Consider the following 17,590-nt stretch of genomic DNA (forward strand, 5'->3'; position numbering starts at 1 on the left):
AGACTCCAGCTGATACAAAATCAGGCTGCCCGCCTGATTTTCCACCAGCCAAAAGATCAGCATGTCCGCCCACTTTTAAAGAGTCTTCACTGGCTGCCGATATCCGCCCGCTGCAAATTTAAGTTGGGCTGCACTATCTTCAAGTCTCTCTCTGGTTTAGGTCCCTCTTTTATTTCCTCCCTTCTCCATTCTTATACCCCGTCCCGCAACTTACGTTCATCCCAAATGGCCCTGCTATCCGTCCCCAGGTTCAAGAGGAAAAAACACGGGGGCCTGAGGTTTTCTCTTCTGGCTCCATCCCTCTGGAACTCCCTCCCACTCTCCCTTAGACTTGCACCTTCATACTCTGGTTTCAGATCACTTCTTAAAACCTACCTTTTCACTATCTCATACCTTTAGATCCTGTCTCACATCTTTTTCTTTTCAGCACGCCCCAGCACAGCGCCAAGAAACCTAATGGTGTTAGCCGCGCTTTACAAATTTTTTTCAAATCAAATTGCCACAATTGCAATGATTGTTATTATAAAAAGTACGTACAGTAAGATAAGTATTGCGAAATAGAACTGTAAAAGCATTGATATGGTTTCTTAGCCATACAATGGTTTGAAAGTAATAAAACATATATACAGTCATATATACATTAGGCTAACATACTCAACTGGTGCTTCTAACTAAGCCTACCCCAGTGTGCCTGACCTAAGCCTAACACGTGAAAAGGGGAGTAAGTAAGTAGCTTAAGTTAAGTTGGTTTTGCCAAGGTTTGTTTCAAGAATTCTCGTCTAAGGGTTTAGTCAACACCATACCTCTGAATAGAATGATGGAGGATTGGTATCTCCTTCAGGGGTCTCTCTCGATATCCCAGTCACCCGCGAGGGTAAACCGGAAGCGCCGGGACTGGATTTCTCTGCACGAGAAAGGCAGCGGCTTCTCTTCAGCGCGTCGAGGAAGGAGGGGGGACAGCGTCCGCGGGCAGCTGGAATCTGCTGGATGTCTTCGCAGAGGGACGGCTGTTCAGCTCCTTAAGCGTACTGCACCATAGTTCGCGCTGTAGCGGCGATAATGGTATCAGCAGCTTCACCACCACAGGATAGCAGGCTGCAGCGACAGAGTGCTAGATTTACCAACACGGGGTCTTGCAGGCAGCAATTAGCTAATCGCAAATAAGATAGCGATTTAAAGGGTGCCAGGGGTGTCCAAAGGACACACTGTAGCACCCCTTAAATGCAAATTGAAACAGGTGTTGCGCACACACATGTCCAAAGGACATGTGTGTGTGCAACATGCAACTTAGAAAAATGCTTTTAAAAGCATTTTTCTAAGTTTTCGCTATTTACCACGAGGTTTCACCTCGCGGTAAATAGCGGGCCGAAATTGCGAATTCGCAATTTTAAAATGGATGATGAATTGCATTTAAGGAATCTCAAATAGAGATTCCTTAAATGTCATTCACCGCAAAATAGCGAAATCGTTATTACCGATTTTTGCATTTGGGATGATGAATCCCAAATGCAAAAATCGCACTCGCAAAGGGCCAGATTCTGAGAATCTGGCCCTTTGCGAGTGCTATTCTGCATGATGAATCAGGCTGTTAGTATTTAGTGTTAAAAATACACACACTTATGAAAAATTGTGTCTCAAGTACATTTTTGTTTTCTTCTCCAAATTTAGCTCACGGCTCTGGATGCAGATGAAGGGCTGAATGGGCTGATCACATATGAAATTCTGGCTGGAGCTCAGGGAGACTTTATCATCAATAACAAAACCGGCCTTATCACCATCGCTCCAGGAATCACGCTGTCAGTTGGGCAGTCATATGCGCTCACTGTCAGAGCATCTGACAATGCTCCTCTGACACAAAGAAGGTAATTTATGTCATAACGAACACATGATTTTTAACCTTGGGTTATTATATTGGTTACATGAAAAAGACACCGGATACATCATTTGTCCATGACTTGACGTGTGCCCGACATTTAAAGGAACCTGGCATCCATGTTTATTGCTGTGACTGAAGAAACATTTATAAGTGTAAATTTAACCTGTGAACTTGTGTTCTACATACTGTTGTGAAATCATTTTAGGAAATTTAACTAGCAAGCTTTGCAGAGTAAAATATGACAAAGGGGCCAACATTTTTCAATAATGCTAACCTTGACTCACCCATGGTAGCTTCTCCTGACCTGTGTGACATGAAACGCTATGAGTAACAAACCAACAAAGCAGGAATACACTTGAAGTCATAAGAAGCTTGCACAATTAGACAAATTAAAAGTTAAATGTAATTCATATAATAAGTAAGATGCAGGGGAGTATTAGAACAGTTTACAACTATTTTAAACGTTCTGCAGGTAAAATAATACCATACAAAGGTGGTATTGTGGTGAAAAGGGTCCAGTGAATCAATGGGGTAGCCTGAAAATATCCAAAACTGACATTGTATGGGTAATGCCCCCTGTAAGTCTGAATGGTGAAAGGTATCAGGTTATTTGGCTTGAGTACTTGGGCTGTAGGATTTTCTTCCATTAGTGGGTTAAGCCAGAAGGCCCTGCCTAATTACCTAACTTTAGGAAATAATCAAATGCTGGAAAGGCCTAATGCAGAATTGTTCACTTGGCAAGGGACTCTATGTTGAACTGTGTGAGCATAGATGATAGATGCAGGTAATTGGGGGAAATTTAAGTTCAATCCAATTGCAATTCAGTTGGGCAGGCAGCAGGGGTCTGTGCAGCCAACAATTAATATTGATGTGGCTTATTCATCCTCTGGAAACCAGGTGCATCTAGGAGCACCCTGGGACAGGGTACCTGTTGAAGTCAACGTTTCATGTAATGTCCTCAGATGTATGAAAGACTCTGCTTAGTCAGTTCCTCTTACTTAAAGCTTCTTTAGTATCGCTATGTCCTTTGAGCCAATCTCCAATCTTACGTCTGTTGTGGTGGCGTTGATCCAAAAATGCACCAGGTTCCATTTGTAGGTGTGGCACTTGCATAAAGCTTTGACCAGACAGTGTCACTTATTGAGGCCTCAACTTGAAGTTGTTTTCACCATTAGCAATTTAAATTGTCCTCCGTTTCTATGCAGAAGATGTGGCAAGCTAATACTTTATTAGACAAAAGGCAGTTCCTATAAAAAAAAGCATTGGCATTCATAGCTTCTTGGCACGTTCCAAGGAATCCAATTGCATCAAAGAGGTTTCCCTCTAGTTAAGAGTTCCCTCTGGTTCCACACATTTCTCAGATCCTAAGCATGATGACTCCCATAAGCAAGTTCGAAAAAAAGCAAAGTGAGGCTGAAGTGCACCAATGTATGTGATGAGTTGCACTTACCTAATACATTAAGTGGATAATTTGTAGTTAAATGGGAGAAACAACTTTAAAATAGACCTAAGACAGTCTTCTGGGGCTCATCGTAGCACCAGAGACAGACAAACCACTCCTGTTCTGAAGTTCTAGTTCACTAAGCATGTATTTGTTAGGGCAATGAATAATTTTCCAGTTAGGATTCATAATATGATCAATACAAAGTCCCACAGAATTCCCATTTCACTACATTATAATGTGTTCTCTGCTCTGAAAGATTTTGAAATTAAACCCTCTACTCACATCATTGTGCATGGCAAATCTGACTCTTCAATGCCAATCTCCCCCATCCAGTTAACTAGAGTCCACTTCAAAATCATTCTTGCTCCTACAGTTTGATCCCTGCATTATATCACACAGGGCAGCATAGAAAGAAAGTCAGGGTCAGAACAGGCAAACAATGACTCTGTTCTTCTGAGGTTGTATGTGTTTTTGGGTGATTTTCGTTTTGGAGTATGTCTGACTGCAGACAAAAAGCTGGTGACTCTTCCTTCTGAGATGAAAGGTTGTAGTAATCCGAAATGACATCTTGTTTAAAAAGTTTCTTTGCATCTGTATTTTTGCTGACACTACTTCCCACTTCTAAGAGTTTGAAACCATAGAACTTGTTGTCTCAAGCCCTTGTTAGCACTGTCTTTTGGGATGGTGCATGTCACATACTGTTATATGAAAGACACAACAGACTCATCAGTGTTCCACATTTTGGGGCATCTTTTACCCATACCAACATTTGAATATGTGCAGCACCACAAGCTTGGTACTCTTTATGCCAAAATAAACCAGTTACTTCCCCGAGGGTGGGATTACCTTTGTTGCAGATAAAGACATCATGGTGTGAAGCCTATGGTTGAAATATCTGCAAACATTAGCAGGATCCAATGAGCAAAGTTCTCCAGCTGTTGTCACTTTGATGTGCATTTAAGGAATAGGCATCAGGCTAGAACTAAATCAGAAAACTGGTACTCCGTGGATCTCAAGATACTGAAAACAAAATGCAAAATTCTTGAGCATAAATGGAGGATGTCCAAAACTGACATAGACAGACAGTCATATAAGGGGGAAATTAAAAGTTACAACAATGCAATAAAGAATGTTAATAAGACCCGCTTCTCTAATTGCCTGTCTATGAATAGCCGCTCGTCCAAAGAATCATTCAAAATTGTGAAAGAGCTTTGCAATCCAGCCAGTATGTCGCAAACCCTGACTCCGTCGGATAAAGGCTGCAAGGTGATTAGTAGGGTTTTCATGGACAAGATTGAGGGGATTTATACCTCCTTCCATGATAAGCATCCACTTGGTGAGTTAAAACTGGAGTTTTTAATTCCAAACCAAACACGCCGGTCCACCTTGATAGCCTCGGTCCATTTACCGAGCAAGAGGTGGAAAAAAACCATGATGGAAGTTAAATCAGGATCCCCACTAGACTCCTGCCCGCATTATATTTTTTCGAGGATTGCCCCAGTTATTTGCACTTTTGCTAATCAAGTCGTCAACCAATCATTGTGCACAACTGTATCTCCAGAGATCTGGAAGGTCACTAAGGTAACTCCTTTGTTAAAAAAGGCAGGTACTGACATCCATAATCCAGGGAACTATCGTCCTATATTGTAACTGCCCTTTCTGTCTAAAGTAATGGAGAAACTAGGGAACAGAGATTTAACACAGTATCTGGAAGCCAATGAACTTCTGGATATCTCCCAGACAAACTTCAGAACTAACAATAGTACTGAGATGACACTCTTAGCAGTATTGGAGAACATCAGATGTGTGGCAGATCAGGTAAAAGCATTGATATTATTGGACCTGCCCGCAGCGATCGATACTGTTTCACACAATCTCTTGTTAAAAACACTATTCACCAGGGGCATACACTTTAAATATCTACAATGGCTGCACTCATTTCTGACCAACCGAACGCAAACCATACCGCTGGGTACTTTCTCTTCCACTCCATCTTCCATTAAATATGGTGTACAACATGGTGCATCGCTGAGCCCCACTCTTTTTAATGTTTATGTGTCCTCTTTGGCAGAGGTATGTGGAAAATGGGGCATCAGTATATGTTCCTATGCGGATGATACCCAGCTGATGGCTGCTTTAGATAGACAAGTTGACACTAGGACCAGACTTATCAGCTTCCTTGAAGAAATGGCAGCATGGATGTCGGACCGTTGTCTGAAATTAAATGCAGACAAGTCAGACATTTTATTGTTTGGGGGTGCTCATCAAGTTTGGAACACAACTTGGTGGCCTTATACCTTGGGTAACCCTGCTGCTCCCAAACAGGTGGCAACAAATCTGGAAATTCTCGTGGATAACACACTCACCATGCAGAATCATGTACATGCACCCTGTGGGAAAAGTTTTGCTATCCCAAAAATGCTAAAGAGAACGTTCCAGTGGATCCCGCTGGAGTGTAGAAAAACCCTGGTTCAAGCATTGCTTATTAGTAGGCTGGATTACGGGAATGCTTTTTTGTCGGTATGGCGGACTACGTGTTTTCCCGACTCCAGCTGGTTCAGAATGCGGCGGCTAAAGCAGTATGTAATATGAAGAAGTATAACTCAGCCTCAGAATGCATGAATACCATACACTGCCCCCCCATGAGACAGAGGGCCATGTTTAAATTATTGTGTCATGCACACAAGGCCCTGCATCAGGCCGGACCGAAAATTCTCCAAGGCAGAGTAAAGTTCTATCTTCCCAATCGGAATTTGCGAACATGCCATCTGGCCAAGGCAAACACTAAGCAAATTAAAAAGTTTAGATTAGGGGGCTGCTCCATTTCTTATTTGGCGGCAAAATCTTGGAACGAACTTCCAGTTGAACTTCGACTTATCAATTGCCACCCACTATTCAGGAAAAAGCTGAAAACACACCTATTTCCCAAAACCTGATATGTTATAGAATCTCCCTCACTACTGTATTTTTCAGTTGTAAAGGGACATCCGTTAGCTCCGTGATATCCATACAGATGAATATTGCACTTTATAAATTAATAAATAAATAAATTATGTTTGAGTTTGCTACTCACAAGAATTTAAGCAGGTCATCCCATGTATATTCAGCACAACTGGGTGTTAAACAACAAGTTGCTGCTCCAAGATTTCTCAACATGTGTTTCAGTTCACCGTGCTGATTATGGCAATATTTGTTGGTGCCACGTTGGCAGGTCATCAAATTAATCAAGTTGTATCCAGGTTTTTATCTTTTCCTCTCATTTTGTTAACAAATTCTCTTGCTGTGAGATTTTGCAGATTCATTCCTGTTTTGAGAATGTGACTTACAGCAGGAGAGAGCCCTTGAAAAGTCACTCTCAAATAGTAGAAGAAATATATTGAGACTACACTGGTGAAATCTGTGATCTTCTGAATATAGACTAGTCGATCTGTACTCGGCTGCTGGTATTTGTACAAACCGGTCATTATATCTACCACCTACTCCAGTAGGAAGCAAATGCGTAAAACAGCGAGCTTCTAAACTTTTCTCCCACATCCCTCCTTTCATTTCTTTCATTTGAGAAAGATCAATAGCATCAACTATAATCTCTTTAGAATGCAGAGGACGAATACTGTAGGGTTCATGAACTTCTTCTGATCTGTATCAATCCGCCTTTTCAATCTGACCTCTTGAAGATGATGTATCATCCTCCACATGTGTTATCTTGAAAAAGTTCTATATTTTTATGATAAATATTATTTTGTATCAGATATAATGTTGCTTTTTGAAATTTACTAACATCCACCAACTTATGCCATATTTCTTAGCTCTTGGTAGGGAGCTTAGTTAGAAGTAACTTCCCTGGCTCCATATGGACTATACCTTGGAATGGATGTATACATTGTATAAGAATTGATTCATACACAATTAAATCATGAAGTTCCTGTGGAACACAAACTAGTTCTAACTTGTTATGCACTGCTCTAGTTGGCAATTTATTATCCTCTACTTATTATAACAGTATTTACATATAATTTGTCATGTGGAACAATCAAACCATTCCTCTACTAATAAATAAGCTGCAAATTCTTGCCACTTATCTCTGTTGTTCTCTACAGTTTTCGATGACGCAATAGCATAACGAGTTTGACTTTTTTAGTGAGTATGTCAACATCATATACAAACATAGTTTAGGTTGTCTGAACAGATTGTGTTACACTTTTAATCTCTTCTTGAAAGTTATCAACAGTAATAAATGTGTCCTGTTCCGCCACACTTGCAGATACATTTTCCGTACACTCCTCTTCAGGAACAAAGAAACAAAACATCACCCACGTTTTCTACCTCTGATACTGTACCATGCACAAGAGCTCTATTCATGTATCCTAAACATAGGGCAGGAATTTTGAGATAGTAAAGCCTCCTAACTCATTTTTACATTTCATTGTGGTGTACAGTTAACCTTCTAGAGTGAAGCAAGGTGCTTCTGTACACTATCTTTGATATACATGCTAGTGACTGTCCCTGTAATTTAGGATACTTTCTTATTTTGCATTGATCTAAATTTACTACTACTACTACCCTCTGAGCGCAGGTTATTATGGAGATGCTGTGTTAAAAAGCCTGTTATTTTCTGAACGCCAAAAGGTCAATGACATTCCTAAGATGGCAGGGAAGGTCATTCCGGGCTTTTGCTGCACAAGTGATGAAGCTTCTCCCTCCCCACTTAGCTTTTTTAATGGGGGTTACTGTCACCAGCTTAGCCCCTAGTGAGCGCAGGGTTCTTTTAAGGTTATACCATTGAAACTGCCATTTCAGGTATTCTGGTCCTAGTCCTTGTAGGGCCTTGAAAACGGTGCATAGTGATTTGAAGTGCACCTGTTTTCTGACTAGTAGCCAATGAAGTCTTTTGATTTCCTTAGAGACTAAGACAAATTTTGGTGTGCTCTTAAGAATTTGCTGCCGCGTTTTGCAGAATTTGTAGTTTGTTTAAATATCGTTCTTGAATATTGAAGTAGAGGCTGTTACAATAATCCAACCTTGATAAGACAAGAGATGTGATGACAGTACGTAGACTGTCTTCTGGCAGTAACAGCTTTATATTTTTAATCATTCTACGAGAATGAAAAGTGGCCGAGACAAAGGCACTTTTTTTATCACCAAAGTTTAGTTTGTCATACACTATGACTCCTAGGTTTTTAGCTTTCCTAGTGAGTTTGGGGAGAGTGTCCATTTCTTCGGGGTCACTAGTCGGGGTCCGGAAGTTGGCATTATTTCCAAACATAATGATCTCGGTTTTGCCTCAGTTAAGCTTCAGGCAAATCTGTGTCATCCAGATCTTAGTTGCTTCCATACAGTTGTGAAACCTCTTACTCTTTCCTGATTCAAACCTTGGCTCTGTGCTATGCCCTCCTCAGAACCCAAATTGAGTAGGATCTAAAGTCTTCTTTTCATTAAGAAAGGCAATAGGCTGAGAGGTCACTGGTTTCTCTACCAATTTTGCCGGCAGTGAAAGGCAAGAAATTGGCCGAAAAGTATTGGGATCCCTGGGATATAAATTGTGTTTTTTCAGCAGTGGAAGTATTGAAGCTAGCTTCCAGGTTTTGGGGAAGGGCCCTGATCCAAACATAGCATTAGACAGGGAGGTAAGTGATGTGGCAATAGGTTCCGGGGCTAATTTAACCACTGAGTTTGGGCAGGTAGAGCCTGGTCTGACTGATGTAAGAAGCATTTTTGAATCATTTGTTGATAGTGAAGCAAATATATTCAAAGTGGAAGGGAGGCCAGTTACTGGCTTGGTTCCCTCAATTGAGGCTTCCATCCCTCCTGACGGGGAGAGGTTAAAGTTCTACTTGTGCATGAGTAACTTAATAAAACTCAAAAGCATATCTCCTAATCTTTTAAGCACAAAGAATAGTGCTTTAAGGCATACCTACAGCACAGCTCAGCAGTGAGCTATGTGTACTAAAATATGGATTTAAGCCTTAACAAACAGCATTTACATTTCAAGTGAAGCTGACAGTGGGAGTGGGGAGACAGGGTCTGTACTAGTAGGCATGACCCATTTTTAAAGGACTATTTGTCTGGATGGGTGATGAGGTTGTGTCACGACTTGCCCCGATCATATCGTCCCACATCGTCAGAAAACTCGGCCTTAACATCATATCCTATGCTGACAACACCCAGCTCATCCTCTCCCTCACCAAAGACCCCACCACCGCCAGACTATACTTCCAGAAGGGAATGTATGACTACGCAGTCTGGATGACCAATAGTTGCCTAATACTCAACCCCAAGAAAACAGAAGTACTCATCCTCAGAACCTCCCTTTCAGCATGGGACAACACCTGGTGACCGACCTCCCTCGGAAGACCACCAAACCCAGCAGACCATGCCAAAAACCTCGGCATCGTACTCGACTCATCCCTCACCTTGAACCAAAAGGTCAATTCAATCACCACCAACTGTTTTAACTTTCTCCATATCCTCCGGAAGACCTTCAAATGGATCCCCCCTGAATCAAGAAAAACAGTCATCCATGCACTCATCACGAGCAGACCGGACTATGGAAACGCACTCTACGCTAGCATAAGCAAGTCCCTACTCCGCAAACTCCAGACCGTACAGAACACCGCCACCAGACTCGTCCTCGGCATCCCCCGGCAGGAACACATCAGCCAACACCTACAAAGTCTCCACTGGCTCCCTGTAGAGAAAATAATCACCTTCAAGATCCTCACCCACGCCTATAAATGTCTACATAACACCGGACCCAAATACCACAATGACAGAATCAACTTCCACGTTCCCAAAAGAAATCTCCGATCTTCCATCCTCGCACTGGCCGAAGCCCCCCACATCCACAGAGCCAGAGCAGGCGGAAGACCCTTCTCTTACATTGTGGCTAAGACCTGGAACGAGCTACCGGCAGACATCAGATGCGCCCCCTCTCTGAAAACATTCAGGAAGACCCTCAAGACCGGGCTCCTCGGCTGAACATAACTGCGGACCCCGCCCCCCTCAGTGCCTTGAGAACTTCACGGGTGAGTAGCGCACTTATAATTCCTTGATTGATTGATCGATGATAACCTATTAATAGACAACATACACTGGATTGTGCAACCACAGTATGAACTATCAACAACCCACCAAAACCACACTGGCCAGTTGCTGGTATCAGCTGTAGAGTACCTGGAAATGAGTGTGATAATTGGCAGAATAATGGAAGACACTTACCTAAAGTTCACCTATCATGGAGATAAAGTATGATCCTCATCTGACTTCACAGTCATCTCAATATCATTATTGAAATTCTTAGCACAGTTCTCCATTGAATTTACCACCCTGAGCGATCACTCCCATCAACATATACATTTTAGCTTAAGCCGTCAAAAGCACAGTATCACCCAACAAAGGCCAGGAGCAAAAATTTGATCAATTTAAAGTGATTGAAGTGAACAAACAATACACTTTAGGACCTGCATAGCTCAGTAAAGGAACTAGCAAAGGTCAGTTGGAATGAGAAAACCAAATTAATAGACACCTGAACAGAATTCACAAGAAATCTGACATGATTAATGCCAGGTGACCGTAGGCATGTGCCAAGAAAGGCCTGCAACACAACATCATGTAAATTGCAAGGACTGAAAAGACAATTAGGAAAAGCAGTCAGGAAACTAAGATTAATTGACAACTTTAAACCGCATGGGAAAATGTACGGTGCCTGAGGAAGGAATAAAAAAAAACTTAATGGGAAGGAGAAACAAATAGGAACGAGAAAAGAGGGGATCCTGACGAGGCGTCGAAACGCTTTTTCGGTGAGTAGCACCCCACTCCGGGACCCATAGAGGATTAGTGTTGAATGAGTGTAGTGAAACATGCAAGTACATTTTAAGTGGTGGATAGGTTAGTCAGTTATTTGTATTTGGAATGATAGCAGAAGGATAGAGGAGGAAAAAGGTTTGTATTTATATAGCGCTTGTTGACGCACAATATTTAGGAAGCCCATAAAGGATTAGTGGTGAATTAATATGGTGAAATATGAAGTAATTTCACTAGTGGATATTAGTCAGTTATTTGGAGTGAGAAGGATAGCAGAGGGATAACATGGGAAGAAATATTTGCATTCATTTAGCACTTGTTAACCCTGATGGGTGTTGAAGCGCTTTTCTGGTGAGTAGCACGCCACTCTGGAACCCATAAAGGATTAGTGTTAAAATTATTATAGTAAAATATGAGTAGTGGATATGTTATTCAGTTATTTGGGTAGAGAAGGGTAGGCGGCAGGAAAGAAGAGAGAAAGATGTTTGTATTTATATAGTGCTTGCTACCCCTGATGGGGTTTTAAAGCGCAAGTAGCACGCTACTCTGGAACCCATCAGGATTAGTGTTGAACTAGTAAGGTGAAACATGAGAGTAATTTTAGTGGTGGATATGTTAGTCAGTTTTTTGGTTTGAGAAGGGTTGGGGAGGGGTAGAAAAGGAAAAAAGGTTTACATTTTTTATAGCACTTATAACCCTGATGGGGAGTTGAGACACTATTGGTGAGTAGCATGCTACTCTGGAACCCAATAAAGGATTAATGGTGAATTAGTATAGTTGAATATGGAATTTGAGAAGTGAACATGTTAGTCTGTTAATTTTGATTGAAAAGGATAGTGGGGCGATAAAAGAGTGAAGGATTTCTTTTTTGTTTTGGATCTTAGCAGTAGAAGGAGGCTTTTGGATAAGTAAAAAGGAGTTTTGGAGGGGGGGGCAAGGGAAGAGTTTAGAAAGGTTTTTTAGGGGATCGGTATAGTAAAAAGAGGTGTCAGATGATGCAAGGAGGAGTAGAGTAGGAGAGAGTTTAGAAAGGGTTATTTTGGTAATCATAGTAGTGGTATGGGGTTTGGGATAACAGAGAGAGTGGATGTAGAGGATATATTGATAGATGTATAGGATGGGAGATAGGGTAATGCATTGGAAAGAGTAGTACAAAGAAGTTTGAGATGAGTCAGAAGGTTTGGCTAGCAGATATATTAAGTGAAGTATAGGCTGAGAAATAGGGTAGTGCATTAAACATGCTAAATTAGAAGAAAGTAATAAATATATAGATCCATAAGTATATTGAAAGTATATAGATACATAAAGGAGGTAAGTATATGTAGATTAAAGATATTGATAGTAGTGGTATGGGGTTTGGGATAAATGCGAAAGTGGATGTAGAGGATATATTGACGGATGTATAGTATTATTAATACTTAAATCCAGCATATTCAATGAAAGAAACAGCACTTATCCTGAACATGAGACACATTTGTTTACCTACTCAGTAGCAGAAGTAACCAGCATAATACACAAGGGCAGAAAGAGCAGTGCACCAGGACCAAAGGGAAATCCTCCAGGCTGTTTTCAAATGTGATCCGGCTATTTGCAGTACGTATTTATCCATCCTATTCAAAGAAGTAGAAACTATTAAGTTGCATGCCGCCAGGTTGGCAAGGGTCAATTATCAAGCCTTTCTATAAAGGTGGAGATAGATTAAACATAGCAAACTATAGACTTATAGTGTTACTGGACGTAGAAGCAAAGGGTTCCATGTTTAAATATCGATAATAACAACAATATAGTTAACAAAAATATAGATGTAAAAATATCGACTACAAAAATATTGAATGCCTATACTTAAACAGGTAAGTTAAACAATATCGACTCATAAATATAGATGTAAAAAATATAGATGTAAAAAATATCGACTTTAAAAAACAATCGACTTTAAAAAATAATATAACTTAAATTAAATAATAAAATAATATTAATATTATTAACAAAATAAATTAAATTACATTTATATGTTAACACATTATAACAAATAAACTTAATTTAATGAATGTAAACACAATAAATATGTACATATACATATATTTTCTTAATTACATTTTCTTATTATCTTTATTTAATTTATAAACTTTAATATTTATATAAAAATAATATAAACACATATATAAAACATTTAGAACAAAAAATATTATTCTATATTTAAATAACACATTAAAGTATAAAAAAATAATAATAAAATACATTTAATAACAAAATACAAACATTAGTAGTGAAAACTTTTGATAGCGAAGGGGTAAAAATTACTATTCCCACTCCAAAGAGTGCAACAGTAGGGAAAGTGTTGGATAGCGTAGGGGTAAACATTACTATTCCCACTCCAGAGGGTGCAACAGTAGGGAAAGCGCTGGATAGCGTAGGGGTAAAAATTACTATTACCACGCCAAAGGGTGCAACAGTAGGTAAAGCGTTGGATTGCGTAGGGGTAAAAATTACTATTCCCACTCCAAAGGGTGCAACAGTAGAGAAAGCGTTGGGTAGCGTAGGGGTAAAAATTACTATTCCCACTCCAGTGAGTGCACCAGTAGGGAAAGCGTTGGATAGCGTAGGAGTAAAAATTTCTATTCTCACTCCAGAGAGTGCAACAGTAGGGAAAACGTTGGATAACGTAGGGGTAAAAATTACTATTCCCACTCCAGAGAGTGCAACAGTAGGGAAAGCGTTGGATAGCGTATGGGTAAAAATTTCTATTCCCACTCCAGAGGGTGCAACAGTAGGGAAAACGTTGGATAGCGTAGGGGTAAAATTTACTATTCCCACTCCAGAGAGTGCAACAGTAGGGAAAGCGTTGGATAGCGTAGGGGTAAAAATTACTATTCCCACTCCAGAGAGTGCAACAGTAGGGAAAGCGTTGGGTAGCGTAGGGGTGAAAATTACTATTCCCACTCCAGAAAGTGCAACAGTAGGGAAAGCGTTGGATAGCATAGGGGTGAAAATTACTATTCCCACTCCAGAGAGTGCACCAGTAGGGAAAGCGTTGGATAGCGTAGGGGTAAAAATGACTATTTCCACTCCAGTGAGTACAATAGTGAGGAAAGCGCTGGAAAACAAAACAATAAAAAAAACTAACTATCAACGTGTTTTTTTTAAATTTCATTTCCAATATCAACATAATTAATATATACATTTGAATATATTATTATTAACAAAGATAATAAAAATTAATTATTTACACGATATTTAAAACTATAACATCCACCACACACACCTAAAATTAATTACACAATTACATTTAATATTTACTAATTAATTCATGAAAATTTATTTATTTTTTTAAAAATAATTATTTAATTAATTACCAGCTTTCACTGCAATATACACTTAAAAACACCACAACATACACCTACATTTAATAACACATTTACAAATATTAATTACTAGTTAATTAATTAAAACATTATTTATTAATTAATCAATATTAAATTCATTAATTACCACCCTTTACACCATTTACATGTATGAACTCCACAAAACACACCTAAAATTAATTAAACAATTAACATAATTAATTATTAATTGACTAATTGAAATTAATTACCAACTTATTATTACACTATTATTAATGAATTAACACATTAATTAATCAATTAATTTTATATAATTAAATTACTTCGCACCCTATTCCCCTATAAACCCACAACCCGCTACGGAAGTAACAACACAAAATTAAACATAAAAAGCATTAATAACTAATACAATTCCAAAACATATAATAAAATAACAAACAATTCTCATTTAAAACACTAAAATACATAACATTATTAATACATCGATATTTTTGTAAACTATATTTTTGTAAACGATATTTATTACAACTATAATATTGTTATCGATATTACTTACCTGTCAGTCGATATTCTCGTCAAACTATATTTTTGTTGTCGATATTTGTTCCACTCGATATTTCTGCGAAGATATTAATGTCAGATGATATTTCTACGTCGATATTACTACTCTGCACCGAAGCAAAGTACTACGCATCCTTGATCCTAGCAGATCTCATTGACTGGTCCGACATGTGCAAACTGATTCTAGCCAGGCTTCAGAAAAGGTACCGGAATGATAGCAAATATTCTGCCACGTGCACTAATAGCTGACAAATGAAAGCAAAAAAGCAAAAACCACACCTCTGCTTCATTGACTTACAGCCTTGATAGTGTAGATCATCACATCCTCTGGAGGAAACTAAAAGATTGGAACATTCCTGAATGACTACTGGGACGAATAATGCTGTTTTATACCCACACCTGGATAAGAGTGAAGTTTGGGGATGGCTTAGGATTTCAGGAAAACTCACGACAAACAGGTGCACAAGGCTGGAGGGTGTGTTGGCCACACACCTGTTTAACCTGTCTATGTCTCATCTAACACCCCGGCTCAAGCAGACTAACTGATATCCACCTCGCTTGGGCAAACAAACTTTATTTAATCTTTCATATGAAGACAACTTGGTAAATAAATAATAAATCCACATTTGTAAAGCGCACAATCACCCACAAGGGTCTCTAGGGGCTGTGGGCTTTCAGGAAGATTAAGCAAGCTATTGCCCAGAGTCACATGGTGCTGGGCTAATCTGCCACCGGTGCAAGGGAATCGAACCGTGATCCCCAGATTCAAGGTTCAGTCGCCCTAGCTTCCTTGGTACTAATGAGTTTAACTCAAGCTGGCCTCCGGAGGTCACTGGCTGAAATGCATAAGTACATCACCGCTAACAAATTGGAAATTAACTTATCAAAAACAAAAAACATGCTAATTAGTAACCACCTAAGCCCTTTACAGAAAATCTTGTTAGACAGAAAGCTTCTGAAAGAAGTAACTAGCCGCAAGTATTTGGGAGCTTACATTGACAGCTGACTCAATCATTAAGAACTGAAGAACTACATGTCAAAAAGGGCCAACACACTAGCATTAGCTTCCAGCTCATTGGGAAAAACAATTTAGGGTCTTTCTTTTAAACCACTGTTATTTGTAATAGCTGAAAAAATACTCTCAAGGATATCCTATGCTAGCACAGTCCTTCACAGAAAATACTCTTCTGAACAAGATACAGGCCACAATATATAAGCAGGTATTTAGACTATCCCATAATGCTCCAGCACTGCAGATGCGTCTGGAAATTAGGCTAATAAATGGAACAGTAGGGAAAATGACCACCTCAATAAAATGTTGGTACAAAATAAAAAAATATTCAGACCGTTGTGGAATAATAACTTATCTTCTACAACTTTTAAACCCATTCTAAATAAAGCCACAATATTCTACCCCCGTTGTTAGACAAAATCCCTTTTTGTCATAGATCACTTGCCTGGATGATGATTAAAAATGACAAGAACCTAAAACCAGCACCCTACTTAAGCCTTACATTTCCAGCATATCTAAAGAAACAATAAATGGCACTTTTTTTGACCAGCTGCCCCTTGATTCTCTGCTTCATTACCTCGAAAGAGCCAAGTATACAATCGGGTACTTGATTACCAGTAAGGAGATAACTGTAGGCTGACGGACCCACAACCTTTGCAACTAATGACCCACTTTCTTAATGTAACTCACCACAGGAAGTGTTAAGACTTGGTTGAACCAGATGCTCCCTGAGAGAAATGCCTCAACCTTATCAGAAGCTGAAAGACTTATGGTTTACTGAGTTCAATTTGATTATCATGTTGGTCACCGAGATTGAATAATTTACTTATATGTTAGGGAGGACTCTAGTGTCGCACCAAGTACCCTTTGCATGCTCTGAAGGCATGATGACGGTAGACTTATACTCATCACAATAATAGATATATGAGCTGGTGTGCTCATGCACAATAGTCACAAGTGGTCCACCCTAGTGAGGTGTGCTTCCAGTCAGAGCAGACTAACACAACAGCACTTACTGTTTCCATACATCCTGCATATAACACATGAATTCACCATCAATTTGCACCCTTGCACATACAATAGGAACAGGAATGATTTTCATTATGGCACACACTTTGCAGAACTCCTGTATAACTGTATGATGAAGTGATGAAGTAAAATGCCATCTTAAAAAAAAAAAAATTTTGCACATTATTCCCCAATGCCTTTTGCAAACATTATGTGCCTTGGTGGTCTTTACACCTGATGCTTACAGGCCACTCCAAATGTGGAAGTAAAAATGGTTGCAAAGCGAAAGTGAAGGCAGTCATGTTCCTAGAGGCACAGGGCCTCATTTATGGCACTTTGGTGTATGCCAAAGTGAAAAGGTAGGTACTGTATTTAAGCAATACAGTGAATTCCTGTTTTTTCTGCCTGTACTGACACCGTTTTGGTAGCCTGGCACCAATATAGGCACTCTTGCACCATGGAGCAAGGGTGCCTCTGTTGCATGCCGGATTGTTGTTGTGCATGAAAGGGCACCTTCATGCTCACCAACAATCCTATGAGAAGCTTTC

At 39.6% G+C, this 17,590-nt stretch overlaps 1 protein-coding gene across 1 annotated transcript in view; it reads left to right on the plus strand.

Annotated features, from left to right (window-relative positions):
* Positions 1-17,590, plus strand: part of PCDH15 (protocadherin related 15) — a 2,701,201-nt gene that overhangs the window by 1,717,126 nt on the left and 966,485 nt on the right. The window contains exon 14 of the mRNA XM_086921939.1: positions 1,669-1,862. Coding sequence (XP_086778065.1) covers positions 1,669-1,862 — 194 coding nt within the window. The remainder of the gene's footprint in view (positions 1-1,668; positions 1,863-17,590) is intronic.

This window comes from Lissotriton vulgaris, chromosome 5 (genome assembly GCF_964263255.1).
Source record: "Lissotriton vulgaris chromosome 5, aLisVul1.2, whole genome shotgun sequence".
Classification (NCBI taxonomy): Eukaryota; Metazoa; Chordata; class Amphibia; order Caudata; family Salamandridae; genus Lissotriton; species Lissotriton vulgaris.